We start from the raw sequence: 19,189 nt of genomic DNA, 5'->3' as shown, positions 1-19,189 counted from the left end.
AATTATATTAATGGTTAGCACAGTTAGTGACCATGATACTCAGACTAGATGTATTCGTATTTTGTGGGGACCCCAGTATCTTACGTGGACAGGAAGAATAGACCATGGGGGTATTTGGTTCGTGCACATTAGTAAAGACAACTGTCAGCAGCCTTCTGCAAGTTTCTTTTTGAATCTGAACACTACTATGTTGGCTGTCTTAAAGGAGATGCTCAAGTCTCCTTTTACATCTTCTCAAAGTAGCAGTGCCAAGAGATGCACCTCTCCCTCTCAGCTGGTTGCTTTAAGAGAAGAGTTATTCATACTGATTTTTGGTGTATGTCACTTTTCATAAGCCTTGGCAGTGCTAGCTCTTAAGTGCAATTCTAGTCCTGGCCACAGAGAAGCATTCCCAGGTGCCTTCACTGCACACCTTAAAGATTGCAACACAGCACAGCCCTGACATCATTTTCAACAGCTTGAACCGAGGAAAAAAACCCCAAAATGTAAAGCTTTGCATCCTGCTGTGACCCTGGCTGAGTCTAAGGTGAAGCACTGTGCTACACAGGTATGTGCAATTCTGCTTTAAAGTTAGCCCTAGGCAAGATGTAAAGCCAATCCAAGCTATAAGGCCCTTCACCCCCTCCTTAGCTGTATGGGAACAGCCTCAAAACCTCCCAAACACTTTCTAAAAACAAGAACAGAAGCTAAAGTCACAACTTTGCTGGATAACAAAAAAAGACTCAGTAATAAAGCACTTTTAAGGCAGTCTCATCCTCCTTCCTCTCCTCTTCCCAGTAACTTTCAAGTGGTACAAGCTATCCCTGTTTCTCTTTTTCCTATGTAAGAGTAACCATTAGCATCACTCCCACTCCTAAATTCATCCCAGTTCGGACTCAATACCTAATTAAACGCAGAACAATTTTCTTCTGCATATATTTAGCTTTAAATCTTTATGGCTCTATTTCAGACCCAAAGAATTGCAAACTTGACTACTCTTGTCAGTTGACAAGACAAATAATATGTAGAAGCACGTAGTATCTTACAAGTACATCCCTAGACAATGGGAGTATAGTAACACTTAGCACCAAAAGTTACTAGAACTTTTTATAACCTCTCTTATAAAAGAGGTTTGCTTTTAACCAACACATCTTGAGCACTGACATTCAGAATAAGTCTCACTGGCTTCTCATCTGTGAAAGTCTTAGGCAATCTGCCCTGTTCCACTGCTTCACTGATATATCCTGCACTAAGCAAAACAGGTTATTCAAATGCCAATCACTGAATGAGATGTCCACGGCACAGGAGGAACAATTTTTAAAAACAAGGTATTTTGATTCACTTATTTTGAAAGAAAATCTAGAACCATATATTTTTAAAAATAGGAAACCAAAAAATACATTAAATCTATAGCCAGCACGCATACTAACATAAACCAGTTGGGCACAAGAGACAGGTACATTGCTTGCATTCTTATTTTACAGCCAGGAGTGTCCGGAAAGTTGTTAAAGAAAGTCTGTTTTGCTCTGCAGTTTGTATTTTTGGAGGTAGCCTAGAGAGGAAATAACGAATATAAAAGGCCTTAGAGAACAACCAAAGCCCAGTGGTGAGTCTGCTCTGTTGAGCTTGGCAAACAAAAAGAAATACTCAGATATATGCATACTGTCAGTTATGGAAAAGCCTAACTTAAGAGGCCAAAAGCAAAATTACTTCATTCTCATGAAAGAGAAACCCTCATGTCCAAACTGTTCCCCATTTTCCAGACAATTAGTACCAAAGTCAGAAAGATAAAGGACTCGTTTCATCAGAACAGAACACCCAAGAATATTACATGTACCATTTTTAATGCAGCTCTTGGCAAGAGACATTTTGCTACCATAACTAGTTTTACATTGCAATATAAATATTGCAGTGTTCTCCAGATTTAACACATTCACAACTGACCCACAATAAAGTACCAATATATAAAGCTCTTTCCTAAGTGTTTGCAGCTGCTCCTTTAGCCACTAGCTCCTTCTCATTTCTTCACTGAGAACACCACCTCTGAGGAACAAAACAAGACAACCGAACTCCAATTCTTCTCTATTTTTACAAAGTTTGGCAATTTCCTGAATAAAATGTAATGTTTGCAAGTAACATTGCCTATGAAAAGTCTTGTTTCACATTTACAGAGAGCCTACAACTCTGAAAAATCCCAGAGAGCCTCATGAACTTTACATATCATATTCTGAATACAGCAAAGAAGAGAAAGTGAGCCTACTGCAGTACAAAAAAGATCAACAAAAAGGCCGACAGTGATATAGAACACTGCCAAGAGCCATTTAAAAACGTATCGAATCACTTAAAAACATTCCAAATCACAAATTTTACTTTCCTTCAAATTTTCGATTAAAAACTATCTCAAATGTTTCAAGTGCCTTCTGAGTGTTTAAGCCACTGGAGCGCATTTGGGTCATATTCGAAGCTTTGATATTAGACATACTGTTTAAACGAAAGCCGCAATTTCAGCAAAAATGATTGATGCAAGAAACATAAAGAAAAAAAAAAAGTATCTCAAGTCCTTGATAGATTTGGCAATAATTACTACATGTAGAGCAGAAAATTAGTACATTTAAAGCATATATTTAATGTTGAAGAGGGAGTTTTATTTTATTGTTCTCCTTAGCAACCTAACAACCTAGCTCTTCAAGAACTTGCTGAGGGCTTGAACCTCTCCTTACAGAAGCAAACTAAATTTTCAGGCAGTTAAATAAGAACAGAGGCAGTCCATAAACCCAGATTTTGTTGCAATTCTCCTTCAAACATCATAGCTAATAGAGTAACACGCATAGGCACGTCAAACTTTTTTGTTAAATGGAAAACTGAAGGGCTGGACTCAGCATGAACAAGGAGAAAACACCTCATGTCAAGTACAACCAAATAAGTAAAGCTAATGGTGGGATATGACCAAATGTCAGAAAAAGGAAAGGAAAATCTTGATAAAAAATTAGTTTCTTCTAGTATTTTAAAATATTAAATACTATACCTTTTAAACTTCATTTTAGAAGAGCACAGCTCACTGCAGTAAGTAGCATTAAATGGATTTTACCCTCTACCAGGAAAAAGTAGTTCTCCAAGAGAAAGTTTTTTATTAAACTACAAGCAACTAGAATCTCCCTGGGTTGGTTTTGTTTGTTTATTTGTTTGGTTTTGTGGTGGTGTTTTTGTGTGTGTATGTCTTTGATAAAGCATGTTCTAAAAACGTGAATTTTCTATGTGATTGCTGTTAATTTTTTCCCTACCGGAAAGCAGAGAGCCAAGCTCCAAAAGAAAACAATGGGAACAGATTTACTGTGCTATCAGCAAATAAAGCTGCGGTGACATCAACAGAATGGTGAATTCGACTCATAACCCAGAATATTTGTACCTGCCTTTCCATCTGGTAAGAATTACACCATTCTGTGCAGGGGAATTATACAGAAGAGGACAGCTGGATATGTAAAAATCTTATTCTTATGTAAATCAGACTATCAAGAAGTGCTTATTATTTATGCACAGATCCTTACATTATTAAATAGCTTTTTTAAGCATGCATACAGTGAAGATTTTACCAAATAAAACGGTATATTTTTATAAATAAAATGGTATTTCTTTCACCTATTCAGAAGAAATAACAGTATAACTATGAAGTCTGAATATTTATTAGAATTAAAATGAGCAAAATATTACATTTTAAATCCAGAATACCCTGGATCTATACATTTTATACTCTTAAATTTATCCGTCTTATAACTACACAAAATAATCTATGAAATATGATATTAAAATAAGGATTTTTTTCTTTCTCCATGATTTTATTTCCACCTAGCAGTTCTTGATTATAGAAGTCTTGAAGCCCAGTTTTTGCCCAGTTCTTACATGGTTTTCTGGTAGTTCTGTTTTTACACAACATAGCAGATATTCTCAACATTTTAATGGTTCCCAGTTAGGTAAAATAATTCTTATTATGATTTATGCCTGGGAATTTAGATATGCTAACATGATATCTAACCCACCCATTGTTCAAATATATAGTTTCAATACAAGCAGGACAGGTCTAATAAGCCCAAAATCTACCCCAGTAGAAAGTACTTAACAAGAGAGAGTGACTTCCTTCCTCCAGAAGTACATCACAATGGCTGTAACTGGGAAGTACAGAGCAATAAATGTTACGGTACATCCAGTAAAACCTGACAATTTGAAAAATTCAGTATGGAACCTTATTTTCACCACACATTTGTAACCCTATAACCTTACCAGATGTCATCCCTTGTAAATCTGTGTAAATCTGGAGATGCAAAAGCTACAGACACATCCCCAGGTGAAGGCTGGCTCTTGGAAGATCCCAGACACACCAAAATTTCTCAAAGAATGATCTAACTAACCAGTTAATTCTATAATTTTCTAATTTTTCTTCCTTGCATCCAGTAAAAGTTCTCTCATCTGACCTCAAAATTTCAACTTTGAAACAATTCCTTAACATATTCCTTACATTTCCATACTCCTACTCCTGAAAGTTAACTGTGTGTATAATTCTGCGTACGGATACACTAAAACCTCTGTAGATAAAATACTATGAGGGAATTAAATGAGCAGCTAGCAAATCAAATATTACAGAAAATTAAATAACATTTCCTTAAAGTAATAGTTTTCACCTAAAAATATGTTTTAAGTCAATATGATTTTCCTGTTACTGTCAATGTCACATTTCATTATTAAAATTAAGGGGGGAAAAAAGCCCCTAAGTATGTTTATTTGTATCTGCTTTTATTGATTTTACAGTCTAGTTACTTAGAATAATCACATCATTCTAATCAGTTCCTCTTGATTAGGAGACCATTACAAGCCTTTACCAACTGAAACTACCTACTTCAAAGAAACAAAAATATTTCTTTCTTCGAAGAAAAAAGTAAGTATCATTAAAAAAAAAAAACCTGTAAAATATCACGTAAATGTATACTCAAATCTGCCTTAGGACACTAATTGTGATTTAAACTGCTGCTGTGCTTTGTGTGATTCGACAGCACAATTCAGCAATTAATGTAACAGAGATTGCTATACTAAAAAAACCCACATAAATAAACAAAAAATAAGATAAAAAAAATAAATAAGATCCTCCATAAAGCCACCACTAACTAGCTGTTCTTAAGCTAGGGAGGAAAAAAGAAAGGGAATGTTGTAAAGTTTTCCCTGATTTCCTAAACACTCCACCCCCGAGGCATGGTGTTCACCTGACGAGCAAATATAAAAGCATCGGTGGGAAGGAGGAAGAGATGCAGGGAGGGAGAGAGACACATAACATAAAGCACTGCAGCTATGGCTTTCCCATCAATAGGATTCTTGACAGAAATATAAACCTCACTCACACCAAACAGAGTTCGAAATTTTCAGAGAAATCCTTATTTTAGAAATCACAGGGTTGTAGGTTTGCTGCTGAGGTTGAACAACAGCCCATCTAACAAGTGGCAAATAAATAAATAAACATTTATCCAGAGCTATGGAGAACAGTATTCACACTTCAAATCAAGTTCCAGATGATTTCTCAAGAATATAATAAAGTAATAAATACAAGTAAAGCATTTGGCTGAATTAAAATCATCCTTATCTTCTTGATAACTACTGTATTTTAACAATATAATAGGATACTTTCAACACACATTTTGAGTGTAAAGATAATTTTACACAGGAAATGGTTTTCTCTATTTAAACATGACACAGATCTGATCAAGTTTGCATTCTTCATATGAAGTTTACAAATTAGATAGCAGGAGGGAACTGGATTCAGTGAATGACTTATTCATGAGTGACCTATTTTTTATGTTCTTGATCTCCTAAGGTATATTCTAAGGGAAATAATTAAAAAACATCTGAGTGGAACTTTCATACTTGAATGGATACCCTCCCAAAGCAAGCATCGGAGTAAAATGACAAATCCTGAGTGTATCATCTGATGATACACTAAACTCTAAATCTCTGTTTATCAGCTTTCCTCAGGATATACAATGATCTTAACAGTGAGTCTCTAGTACTGAAATGTTATCCTAGATAGCTTCCTAATACATTCAAACTGCAACTGGTCTCTTTCTACATGTGCTGACATAAACTAGATAGTCTACATAGACTTATTTATTTCTTCTTTTTTAAGACCAGAGTTAGGAAAGAACTTAAGAGCAGAAATTCAATTTTTATGCTAATATTTGTGTCTATGAACCCAACAGATGTGAAGGTCACAATCTGAAATGTGATCACAGCCAAAAACAATTTGAAAATGGCTGCTCTGCAGAGTTTATTTAATCCAAAAGAAACCGTTTGGAATACCAAATGCGTTAACACCCCAGCTTGTCCTGGGTAAGCCTTTGCTCTATGTAAGAATCTAGGAATGAGAATATATTATATGTAACAAAACCAGTGATTTGCAGTCTGAAATCGCAATGTTTACTCTTGAAAAGTCAAAATTCAAATTTCCATTTCTTCTACTTCATGGAATTGCTGTAACTCCTAAGCAGACAGGAAAATCCACCACCAAGACAACCTTTTCTCTCCACCAAGCATCTCCATTAGACATTTTTGTTTCTCGTCTATTTCTCAAGCAAAATGTTAAGGGTACCATCCAAGCCAGTTCACTAAGTGTATCAAAGATGAATCCACAAATCCAGTAAAAGAATATGCCCTGTGGCAGGCAGGAAATTACGTCCTGGCACCTTTCCCTGCTGGGGAGGAATAAGCTGTATTTATGCCTTTTCCCCAGTTCCAACCAACATTGCTAAGACAATTTTGTGGACAGAAACTATTTAAAATAACTATAATAGTGAAAAGAATAAGGTTCCTATCGGATAATGCAGTGTACAGGGCGGAATGAAGTGAAAGAAATATCTTTAAACATAAGGCTATTCATAGCTAACTTTAATGTGTTGTTTCTCCTACTTGACAAGTTACTCCAGTAGTTCCTTGTTCATAGTGCTCCCATTTGTTATGTTCTATCTTAAATTGCAAGCTCTTCCTCTAAACAAACACAATAAGCTATTCCAGTACAAAACAAGACACAATAATTGTACTTTCCATGACAGGTCTACACATTCCTTTGTTCTATATTTAATGATATGGGAAAATGTCTAAATCACTATGCACCTTAATATGTTTCCAAAACTCTACAAATCTAATCACTACAGATTCTGTTCAAGATATGTGACGAATGTATTGAATGTAATTATTAATTTCACAGATATTTTTCTTTACAATAATTAAAAAAAAAAAATCTTACAAAAGGAAAACAACTACTAGTAATTCTCCAGATACCTCATTTTACAAGATATTTTTTAAATCTATAGTGTCTGCAAAATATTGCTAATATTGGTGATGTAATTCTTTAACAAAACACTAAGTGATATTGAAATTTCCTAAGAAATGTAAGGAACTCTAGATTCATCACTAAAGCATCATCAGGTCAATCACAAAATCCAAAACCAAATCCAAAACCAAAAGCAAATCAAAACCAGGGAAAGAGCAATTATACACTAGGCATGAATTGCAGTTTTGGGCTACATTTAATTGTACTCACAGTTGACACTGGTCTCCTTTGATTCCCTTAGTTGTGCAGAAGCATTTTCCTGTTTGCATGTGACAAATATTTGCATGTCCACTGCACGTGCAAGCTATAAAAATCAGAAAGGAAAAGTGAGATTTCTTCATCCATATTTTACTTTATATCTAACGGACTTTTAATGGATTTTAATACTACGTCTTAAATACATTTCCTACAAGCTGTATTAAAAAAAAAAATTACTCCTTCAATTATAAGCTTTTTGAAAAACATTTCACTAGCACATCACTTAGTTTATTTTCTGTAGAGTTAAGAACTATGAGTGTGTCATTAGAGGCTCTCCTCCACGCCTCAAATAATAGCAGTTTGAGAATAGCCATTAAAGTCCATCATTTCAATGTGCGATACAGAAAATTATAATACATCTTTCCTATACAAGGTGAAATCCTGAGCAACGGCAAAAGCAATGGCAAAATTCCATTAGTTTCACATAGCTAATTAAAGACATTTATTATTGCAGATGTTTGCTAAAATGTCTGATATAACTGGAACTCTTGCTTTTTACGAAAGTGAACAAAAAAGTTTTGAAATCATTTGAACAGAAACAGAGGGAACAGTACAATTATGGTCTTCAAGAAGAATATTCTAGAAGCAAAAAACAGGCCACTTTAAAAGCTCCTGAAATTTGAACTGGAGGAGAATCACAGAAACATCATCATTACTCCTTTTTAAACTCAATGGCCAAAGTAAATCTCTCCATGATGTTCTGCTCACTGACGCTCTTGCTGCCTGATTGATTCTCACCTTAAAACAAACCTTTGTGTTCCCAATTCTCAAGCTTGCTTTTTGATTTTCCTTCCCATGTTTATACAAATTACTATCTTGTTTCGGCAGTCCTCCCTCTTTTCTAACCAAGCGTACAAAACTTAATAACCTCCCTCTGGTAAATGTGTCAATAAGCTCCCACATCATACCGGAATAACTACCTACTAATATTCACACTACATTTAAAGTCTTCCTTTAATACAAAGTAACTCTGAAAGTACCTTGATTATCATATTATGCTTTCACTGAAGTTTCAACTACAACCGAGATAAAAGATGTAGGCTCCTGCTTGGGAACAAATAGGATACTAAGTGGTGACCTGTATATAATAAAAGTTTATTTTCCAGTTTATAATACTAATATTGAATTTCTATCAGAGGGATTGGGTTTTAATGTTCCTAGTCTACTGCTAAGGACTACAAGGATGCTGGAGAGGGACTCTTCATCAGGGACTGTAGCGAAAGGACAAGGGGTGATGGGTTCAAACTTAAACAGGGGAAGTTTAGATTAGATATAAGGAAGAAGCTCTTTATTGTGAGGGTCATGAGGTACTGGAATGGGCTGCACGAAGAAGTGGTAAACGCTCCATCCCTGGCAGTGTTCAAGGCCAGGCTGGACAGAGCCTTGGGTGACATGGTCTTGTGTGAGGCGTCCCTGCCCATGGCAAGGGGGTTGAACGAGATAATCTTAAGGTCCTTTCCAACCGAAACCATTCTATGATTCTATCATACACAATAAATACTTCCATGACAGTGTCCCGTACCACACACACTCTAAGCTCTCTGTCCCAGCCTAAGACAAATAGGTAAAAAGGTAACGTAACAGCCAGACTAGAACCACAATTAAACATAAGATATTACCGACAGAATATTTCAATGTTAGGAATTCTATGGTTTGTTCAGAACTTGTTAAATAGTCAGTGGAAGCTGAAGGAGCAATTCTTACTACAGAGGTACTATAGATCCAAACTGCAAGAAACACCAGAAATTTCTATGCAGCATACATGTTTTTGTCTCATAATACAGCTTGTAATATTTCTGAAAAACACCTACAGTTACCACAGAGTGCTAAATTTTGTAATCTTGCTATGATCCTGACACTCTACAATTAACATTTGCTCATTGATGTGCTGCTACTATATAATCAGTTATGTTTTTTCCTAAATCCATTCATGTTTTTCCCTCCATATTTATGGAATGATTAGTTAGACACATTGAACTGGAAAAGCATCTTCTCCGAAGTTAATTTATTTGTGTATATCTGTTACACTTTCAGTAGAAAACTAAGGAATGTATTCTTAACAGCTTATTCTGCTTATGGTTAATGGCTCTTAACAGTGATACATCATTACAAGACAGCATAAAAGCTATAAAGGAAGTAAAAAGCTGAATTCCAAATCATATACCAATATGCAATTGCCAATATATTGACAAATCTAGAAGCTATTGCCAGCCAACTTTAATTGAATATTCCCACACTTATTGCTCACTTAATAGTAAGTAGATCACAAATGCGAAAGTGGAACTTTCTTTAGTCAAGTACCTTTTCTTTAGTAAAAGTATTTATACATTGAGTTATAGAAGCATTTGGACACTATGCATCTTTACGACCCCCCTGGGGAAAAAAAAAGAAAAGGTAAAATGGATTATACAGGAAAGGTAACAGATGTAGCCATATGAGACTTTGTGGAAGGGCAAACGCATTTCCTTTGGCAGCTCAGACATTACTTGTATTCCGAGTCCATGGAATTACTGATAAATCAAACTTTTCAGCACCATTTATCCCCAGAGACATCTAAATCAAATCAGCACCTATACAGTGTACTTTAGTGTACTATGTGCTCACTCACACAGCAATCCACAGGTAAACTCCTCTCCAATCAACCAAGTACCTCTTTCCATTTAAACTGCAGCATGTTTTAGTCCCTGCACTCTGTATTTGGGGTTTCCTGCATTTATATTGGAGAATCAAACAACATAAACAACTGACAGAATTTATTTTCCCATGGACTCATGCCTAAATTTTTACCTATGTGGATTCATAGGGCACACAAGTAAAGGATATATTCACAGTTTGGTCTTTCTAACCAAAGCACCAACATGTCTGCTCTACCTCACCTGCATTTTCAAGACACATATGAAGCTTCTATAGTGCTAAGATCAGTAGGGTTATAAAGAGAGAAGAAAGGAAGAGTTCAGAAGATTCAGAACTTTGTAATCTGGATTCCTTATCAATGAAAAAGCTAATTCTGAGAAGCCCAGCAGATAATTTTCTTCTGTTAAAAGATGAAGAGAATTTGTTGATCAAGTTCCCAGTAATTTAACTGTTCCCTGGATAATACCTTGAAAAAGGACATCAGGAGCTAATAATTTTTACATTATTTTAAAGGTCTCATCTGGACGAATTTTATTTAACAGCAGTAAATGCATATTTTAATTAATCTCAGGCTTGCAAGTCTGTGATGAAAAGTGGATTCCTAACAATCTGCAGACCTTTATGTGGGGAGTAACTTGAAAACCAAAATACATAAAAGCTAGCCCTGCTGTCACTGAAGCAAATGCGAATATATGTTATCAAACAAATGCAGCAACAGCAGAAACAGGATGATATTATAGCGCATTCATTGGAAAAAAATTTAGATGCCATTACCTTTGTGCCTCACTGGAGGTTTTTAACATTGGCCTACTTCCAAGTGATACAAAAGAAGTTACAAGCTTTGAAGATGAAGTATGTTTACTAATTAAACTGCAACCTAAAGCTATATTTCATTTAAGAGTAACAGAAGACGTACATTCTGTTACCTCAATATGTCCATACTACTCTTTCCTTATTTTCTTTAATATTTTCTATTTGTTTTAATCTGTTTAACCCTTCTGAGTGAATGGTTTTGCTTCTGATAATACTGTTAGCCAATAGTTAGAACTGTAGCTACAGTAGTATCTTTCACGGTCTAATGCTAGTAGGGATCTTGGAATTAGTTTTAAAATCCTATTTTGTGCCAATCATTCTTTGCTGTCAGAATTCAGCACAAGATATGCAATTTATGTTTTCCATATATATATATATTTTTTTTAAGTCCCACCCTTCACCCCATGCATTTGTTTTCAAGGAACAAGGCTGCATCCCTAGCAGAAAGATAGAAACAAAGATTTTATTTGTTTAAACTACACTCTTTTCTTTTCTTTTTTATTTAAAAAAGAAATCTAGAGTAAACTTTTGCCCTTATCCTTAAAAACAAACCACACCAACAACACAGAAAACTAGCCTTACTAATACCTTTATGCCCTCTGTATCACCACATGAACAGCTGTACAAGATGGTTAGAGAAGAGACATTATTTACAGGGTACATCAGATTCAGATTCTACTGCTGTACAACACATTCCAGCATTCATGGCAGCAGCATACTCAAACACATTTAGGAAGTTACAATGAGATTAATCCTCTCTCAAATCTTCCCTGACAGCCATCAATGCAGAGGAGCTTGAAATTCTGCTTTAACTTCACAGCAAGTTTACTATACAGTAACATTCTAACAGTCTTATTAAATTCTGCTCACATTCTCTATTTCCATCTAATACTCATATCCAGTATTCAAAATTCAGAAATGAATCTCTGCAAACCAACTGATTAAAATGAAAGACACAGAATTTTCTTCTCTTGAAAAGAAGGAAAAAAAAAAAAAAAACTGCATCCCAAAACATTACTGACTTTAAATAATAATAGTAAGTTAATTCCAGGTTATGTATTTTCAATGAGATAATCACACCTCCGGGATACAACAGAGATGGAGAGTGTATTGTGGCTCCTTTTGTCTCATGGGAAAGTAGTGCAGCTGTCATTCTCTATTTCATAATTCACACAGTGCTAACAGTTTTTAATTATAAGGACAAGCTTGAGACTCAAAATAAATTCCAGCTTCTGCTGGATTTCAGAACCTTCTATTAGCCAAGAATTATCATTAGCCTCACACCTTCCAAAATAAATCGCAGTACATGAAACAGAAGAACTTCTTAGCAATGCTTCTATTTGACTTAAAGATACAAGAAAAAGTGGGAATCAGAACTGTCACAATTTATTGTCTGTGAATAACTCAGCACAGAATATAGGCATTGAGATATATTTTATATCAAAATATACTCTATGACTCCGATGGAGACTACTTCATGTTGCAAGTTCCTGCCCAAACATGTGTACATTTTTTAAATCAACTCTCAAAATTCATATAAATTATATGATATATTTTTTAAAGTAATATCAGCTACAAAAATTCTTCTTGCAAGTAAGGCTGGAAACTTTAGATGCAGCATTTTGGAATCATCCATCCTCCCCTATCATGACTGAGAATCATGAATGAAGTACACAAAATTGTGTAAATTGCCTCCAGATTGAGCTTTAATAATGAGTTCTGACCACTTTTATGTTCTAAGTATAGATATACCTTAGACATTCAGTCCTCTGTAGATGCTGGAAATGATCCCCTAGATTGACTGGCAATATTAAATGTCTCGTTAATATCAAGCATTGTAGCACAGATGAGTGATTTTTTAATAAGAAATCTCCCTGACATCCCCTTCCTTTGGTTTGTATCACACTCCATGGCCATGAGCTCAGTTTCACTGGAATGAAACCAAAACAGAAGATGGCCACAGGACCACAAAGGTGATTAAGGGACTGGAGCATCTTTCAGATTGGAGAGGCTGAGAGAGCTGGGAATTAGCTTGGAGAAGTCTCAGTGGGATCTTATCGACATATTCAAGTACCTGATGGCAGGGAACCTGACTCTTAGTAGTGCCCAGTGACAGAACAAGAGACAACAGCCACAAGTTAAAAAGCAGGATATTCCATGAAAACCTAAGAAAACTATTTTTTTGTGTGACATGTTGCACTGCAGTAGGTGCACATGTACTTTCTGCTGCACCTTTGGACAGAAACAGTGAGTCCAGCCCAACTTCGAGAGTCTTCCCATACTACTGTGTGCATTCATCTCCAAGTGGGCTTATATTATGCACACATGCATTTGTTTAAACAGTTATTTGAAATACTTCAGTACCAGGCAAACGTTTATCAACCACAAAATATTTTCAATAAAAAAAATAATCGATCTGTGGCTTACAATGGAAAAAAAGCCAAAAAACCAAACCTGCTTAAAGTATATAATCTTATCCTATTTTTGTTATGTTATTTTTACATATTTACTGAAATCATGACATTAGAGCTTCAGAAACAACAACAAAAAAACCCACCCTGGCATCATCCACTCTATTTTTAGGGAAATATCAGTTCACACTACTCCTTCGTACAACATGCAGAGCCTAAGTGGAACAGAAAGATTATATGAAAACAATATACTCCAGTAGAGTTAATCCATGCTGCAATATCACAACCCTACAGAATTTATTAAATAATAAATCCACGGCATGATTGATTTCAAGTTGCTAGCTCAACATATAAATGTTCTGAGGCTGACAACAAAGAATACCCATCACTATTTCCACGAAGTATGCATTTTAGACAATTGAATTTAAAAACACTTATTGCTTAAAAACACCATCTCCAACATATAGCTGCAAGAGCAATTTTTCTCTCAAATGGAGCTCACTACAAATGGAACTTTAACTTAATATATTTGCTTACTTTCAAAGATTACTAAACCAGTAGCTGCACATCAACAATTCCTTTAAGACACCTTGCTGATTTTTCATTTTTATTTTTTAAGGAAAGCTATGGCAATGCTATTAATTATTGAGGTTAAAAAACCTACTTTGTTAATTTTGGTAACATGCAAAGCATAAATTGCATCAAAACCCACATGTTGCATCAGAAAAAAGAAGAGTCTCACACGCAGCTAGGCTATATAAGATATAGACACACAGCTAGGCTAAGTAAGAAATAGCAAGTATAAACATACATTAGATATAAACTGCAATGCTCAATTTCACTGTAAATGCTCACTTATGTAATCCATTAGTCTACTCATGAGAACTGCCCTTCTGAGACAATCTTCTACATTAGTAACATTACAAAACTGTCTAGTCATTTATTTTTCTAGAAACATGTATTTAGCTGGAAGCCCCTGGTACCCTTTTAGCATTCAGGAATCTTTCATAGGAAATACATCCATTCAACTTCTGAGACAAGCAATGTAAAAGCAAAGAGATGTGCCCAACACTTACGCAATATCACTAATTGAGTAGCATTAAAATTGAGCTAAAGAACTTCTGTGAAGCAGTGAGCAATAAAAATATGAGTACAAAACAAAAAGGGAAAGACGGTATTATAAAGGACTGCTGTACATGCAGGTCAAATAGAACTGTCATTTTATAGTGACAGGATTAACCTTCAAAATAATAAATCAGTCTTATTAGACTAATTAGCACATACATAGCTAATTTTATTTTCATCCTTCTTGGTTTATCTTGTGATTTATCTTTCTTTAGTCTCAAACCAATTTTTTACAGTACCGTAACAGGACAGAGAAGACAAAAAAACATACCTGTGTATTGACACAGTCCTAAGGACTGTGAGGCTGAGGGGAGCAAATGGAATACACATTTTTAGGATTCATATAAGATATAGAATCTGCATATGCAGAATATGCAGGAATTCTCCAACTACACAAATCATGTATCACGTATAGATCATTTATAGCAAGGTCAGCTATTCCTTAATATTCATCAAAACTAGATAATCGTTCTACTAGATCAATACTGGATATAAATTTGTTCTGGAAAAAGCAAGTATGCCCAATCACCCTGGAGCCATTTTTGTCAAATTAGACACTCTTCACATCACAATTGCTTCAGTAGTTGCCTCAGGCTGCAGCGCAGTTGACCTTTCTCTTCCTTGGCACATTAGAGGCTAACCTGGTGGTTATAGAAATGCTTTTGTCCTTTGCTATTTCTCATTCCAAAAGACCAATTCACCCAAACCTGAATATGATTTTAACTTTTACCTGGAAATTATAGTCACAGAAAAAGAGACAATTTAACTTTTACCCGGAAATTATGGTCACAGAAAAAGAGACAATTTCACTCGACTGTGACCTAAGCCTACTAAAATCATTTGACTACTAGTAAAAAGCAAAAAGTTGCTCCTAAAAAGCAACAGTGTGTCACACAGTCAATCTGGAAATCACATGTGAGGTTTCCTTAGCTTTTTGGACTAATAAATACATTCCAGAAGTAGAATATTTATTCTAAAAAACCCCAAACAAATCTGTGAAACAACGAACAGGCTTATTTTCTGTTGCAGAAAACAAAATTTAGGTTGATAACAACACAACCCTATGGCAACCTTCTCCCGTGTTTATTCTTTACATTGCCATTTTTACGCTAGTAAAATATCTTTGCAGTGTATTTCATTATTTCTTCTGTTTAAAGCATTCATCCTGAAAAGTAAGATTTTTTTTTTCCTCCCCTGCAATAAATACCTCTCAAACAATCATACTAAATCTGTCTTTAATCATCAGTAACTAACACTATAAAAGCAGCTTGGAAAACCATAATTTTGTTTTATACAAGTAGATAATGAAAATGCAACCCAGAAGATTAACACTGAAAGATGGGGTGTTATTTCTTGTCATGAACTGAGCAGATTTTAAACAATTAGCAAGAGTCTTGCCGTGACTGAATCTTTCATGCCAATCCTGAACTACAGCACAGGATTTTTAAAGCTTGCTCCTGTGATCATTCAGGAATAACCTGCATAGAGGATAATATTTTCTACCCAAAAAACATGCTAAACCATAACATTTCTATGAGAACTCATGAACTACAGTAGCACAATTTTATTTTCTCCATGTGTCCTGTGTGAAAAACTGAAACTTTTACACTTGCTTTGAACATGTAAAACTGAAAAATTCCAGGTAAAACCATTATTATCTTTACTTGGATATAAGTTTAATATGTCCTATTTATCAGTTTCCTTTTCATTTTTTCACTTTTCATTTTTGAATGTAATACAATAAGTTAAGAAATAAATAGCCTATAAGTTTTACAGTTTGTTAAACTGCAGGTTTTGTGAGTTCAAGTCAAAAACTAACCACTGTATCTGCTGTATACTACAGTTCTTTAAGCATGGAAGCATTTAAAGAGATGTTTCTTTCACATGCCTACGAGATTAAAAGTATTATTCTATGTATTAGTCTTCTTGTTTGCAAAGATGTTTCTCACATGAAAACATAAGATTAAATTAGTATATTTAAGAAAGAGGTAATTTCAGATCTGGCAGATTAAAACTAGGTTTAAAAAGAACTAGAACAGGGGGGTTTTTTGGGTTTCTTGTTTGTTTTGTTTTTAAAGGAAAACCACAATGTGAGGATTCTGGATGTCTTCATCTTTGCATGTCCAACCCGAGACAAGTTTAAGAAGACCTTTTCAGACACTAAAGGCTTAGTACATTTTTTAAACTATGTCTTTTTAAACTTTATTGAAGAAGACAGCAGCTTCTCTACTGACTACTTTGAAAATTTTGGCCCCAAAAACCCCTTTCACTAAAAGGCTGCTGTTTTTTTTCCCCCCTTTCTCTAAAAAGAATGTATAACTTCCTAAATTATAACAGAAAAAAATAAATCAAAGATTATTATAAGGCAGTATGAAAAGCAAAACAATTTAAAACCACTCAGTAGCTATTCATAGTGGCTTTAAATGTAAAAAAAAATAAAAAGAAAAAGAAAATTCAATCTAAGGTGAAAACCAACTGAAATCAACAACCGGTGATTGCAACTGTTTGTGTGTATTTGGTCATTCAGAGTAAAAGCCCAAGGAAGAGAAATGACTTCCACAATTTATCAGACAAAAATGCCACGAAAGGTAAATAAGTCAGCAAATCATTTTGCGAAATGTAAATAAGTCAGTGTTAGCCATTAGGAGGTGCAAAATACGACTGATTTTTAATGCATTCAATTGTGAGTGAAGCTTTTTTTTTTCCTTAAATAACTAATGCAGTCTGCCATTGTAATGTATTGCATTTACCACTCAGAAAATGATGATAAATCAACTGCAATCAAACAGAAATGCCATAACGAGAAGCTTTTGAGAATCTTCTTTCTACCAGTTGGAAAATGAGTTGCATGATGCCTCCAAAGCTATTCTCTCCACAGCCTGTAGGGCTTTTCCAAGACCCCTTAGAGAGTGGGGTCACCATTTCAATGCAAAACACATCTAGAAGGGTAAATTCAGAAATTACAAACAAAATACCTTCTTTTAATTTCTACTCTGTATGGGACAAGAAGATTCTGGCTGTGTAAAACACTTATTTGAAGATCAAGTAACAGTGATTTAAGAAACTGTCATCTTCAACTTTAAACTGCCAACCCTCAGAGCCTAGCATCTTCTCAGCCTAGACACAGCAGCTATGTGAGCTCTTTCAACACAAGGTGAAATATGTTTGCTTATGAAACACAAACAAAATCACTATTTCTGGACAGCTTCTAAATGCAGTTTCAAAATCGTGCCCTGCCTGCCTCCTCTGGGAGTATCTTGTGGAAGTCAGTGACTTTACAGATTTCATTAGGAAGGTGAACATACTGATAACACAGCTCCAACAGCACATTAGAAATGGATTTTAGGAATATTCCTTACTCCATAAAACAGATTTATAGCATGTAAACCTGAAAACCACAAAAATTAGAATGCACAGCAAATCATTCATCATTGCCAAAAGCTATGCTACACAGTAACACGCAGGTGGACTTGATCACCAGCATCAGTGGAAGCAATAGAATTGCCATTAATCTTTGTGAAAAAAATAAAATAAGCACAGAGATAAAGGAATGTAATATAACTCAAACTGCTGTATCACTTCAATATCCATAAAAGTAATGAGGTGATCAATTAAAGGATGCTTGAATTATTAGTTTAGTCCAAGATGCTGAATAAGCACAAAATGCTTGCTACTTAAACAGTTTAAGATAGCGCAACTTGTTTTGATTTTTTTTACTATTTCAGATATTTTGTGGCATAATAGACTTTAAAAAAGAGTTTACATTGATTTTATTATATATGCAGCATTGATTGTAAAAATTCAGAAATAGGTTTGCTTTATTTTATTTTTCTTTTTCAAAAAGCTACCTTGTTCTCACTCCACTTATGTAAATTAGAATTAGCTTTGCTGGATGGTGAAGTTACATTTATGCAAAGCCACATACTGTAGCAATCAGGCTTAAGGATCAAAACTACTGTTGATAAAATTGGTTACTAGCACATAGCTAGACAATTACATTGTGGTTGCGCAGGGTAGAGAGAAAACTTAGTTACACAAGAAAAAATCTCCTTCAAAAGAGTGAAAAAGACACTTCAACTAACTTATTTTAATCACCTTTACAAATAATGAACAGAGTTTTAGTGCTCACAAACCGCAAGACTGGAGTGAACTTAATTTACCTTCTGATCACGGTGATAATGAAAGAATATTATGTAATTTGGATGGGAGGGTACGCCACCTTGGACAGCTGACTCAAATTGACCGAAAGGATATTTTGGAGACTAGCTGGGCATTGGTCTATGCATGGGAAGGGATGAGTGTGTACCTTCACTTGATTTGGTTTTTCCCCCTTTTTTCCTTCCTCTGTTAAACTGCTTTTATCTCAACCCATGAGTTTTCTCAGTTTTGCTATCCTATTCACTTCCCATCCCATTGTGCAGGGGAAGCAGGAAGTAAGCAAGCAGCTGAGTGATGCTTAACTACTGGCCTGGGTCAATCCACCACACTGTCAGTTAGCTGAAAGAGGGTAGACTTAGATTAGACATTAGGAAAAAACGATTTACTGTGAGGGAGGTGAGGCACTGGCACAGGTTGCCCAGAGAACCTGTGGCTGCTCCATCCC

The 19,189-nt window shown here is 35.1% G+C and overlaps 1 protein-coding gene across 5 annotated transcripts in view; it reads right to left on the bottom strand.

Moving 5' to 3' along the window:
• The window catches only part of ATRNL1 (attractin like 1), a 513,588-nt gene that overhangs the window by 343,304 nt on the left and 151,095 nt on the right, over positions 1–19,189 (bottom strand). For all 5 annotated transcript variants that reach the window (XM_030487970.1, XM_030487973.1, XM_030487971.1 and 2 more), the window contains exon 20: positions 7,556–7,649. In XM_030487970.1, the coding sequence (XP_030343830.1) occupies positions 7,556–7,649 (94 nt within the window). The remainder of the gene's footprint in view (positions 1–7,555; positions 7,650–19,189) is intronic.

Source organism: Strigops habroptila, chromosome 5 (genome assembly GCF_004027225.2).
Source record: "Strigops habroptila isolate Jane chromosome 5, bStrHab1.2.pri, whole genome shotgun sequence".
Classification (NCBI taxonomy): domain Eukaryota; kingdom Metazoa; phylum Chordata; class Aves; order Psittaciformes; family Psittacidae; genus Strigops; species Strigops habroptila.
Note: the sequence above shows the minus strand (reverse complement) of the source record. Positions and strands in the feature narration are given on the sequence as shown.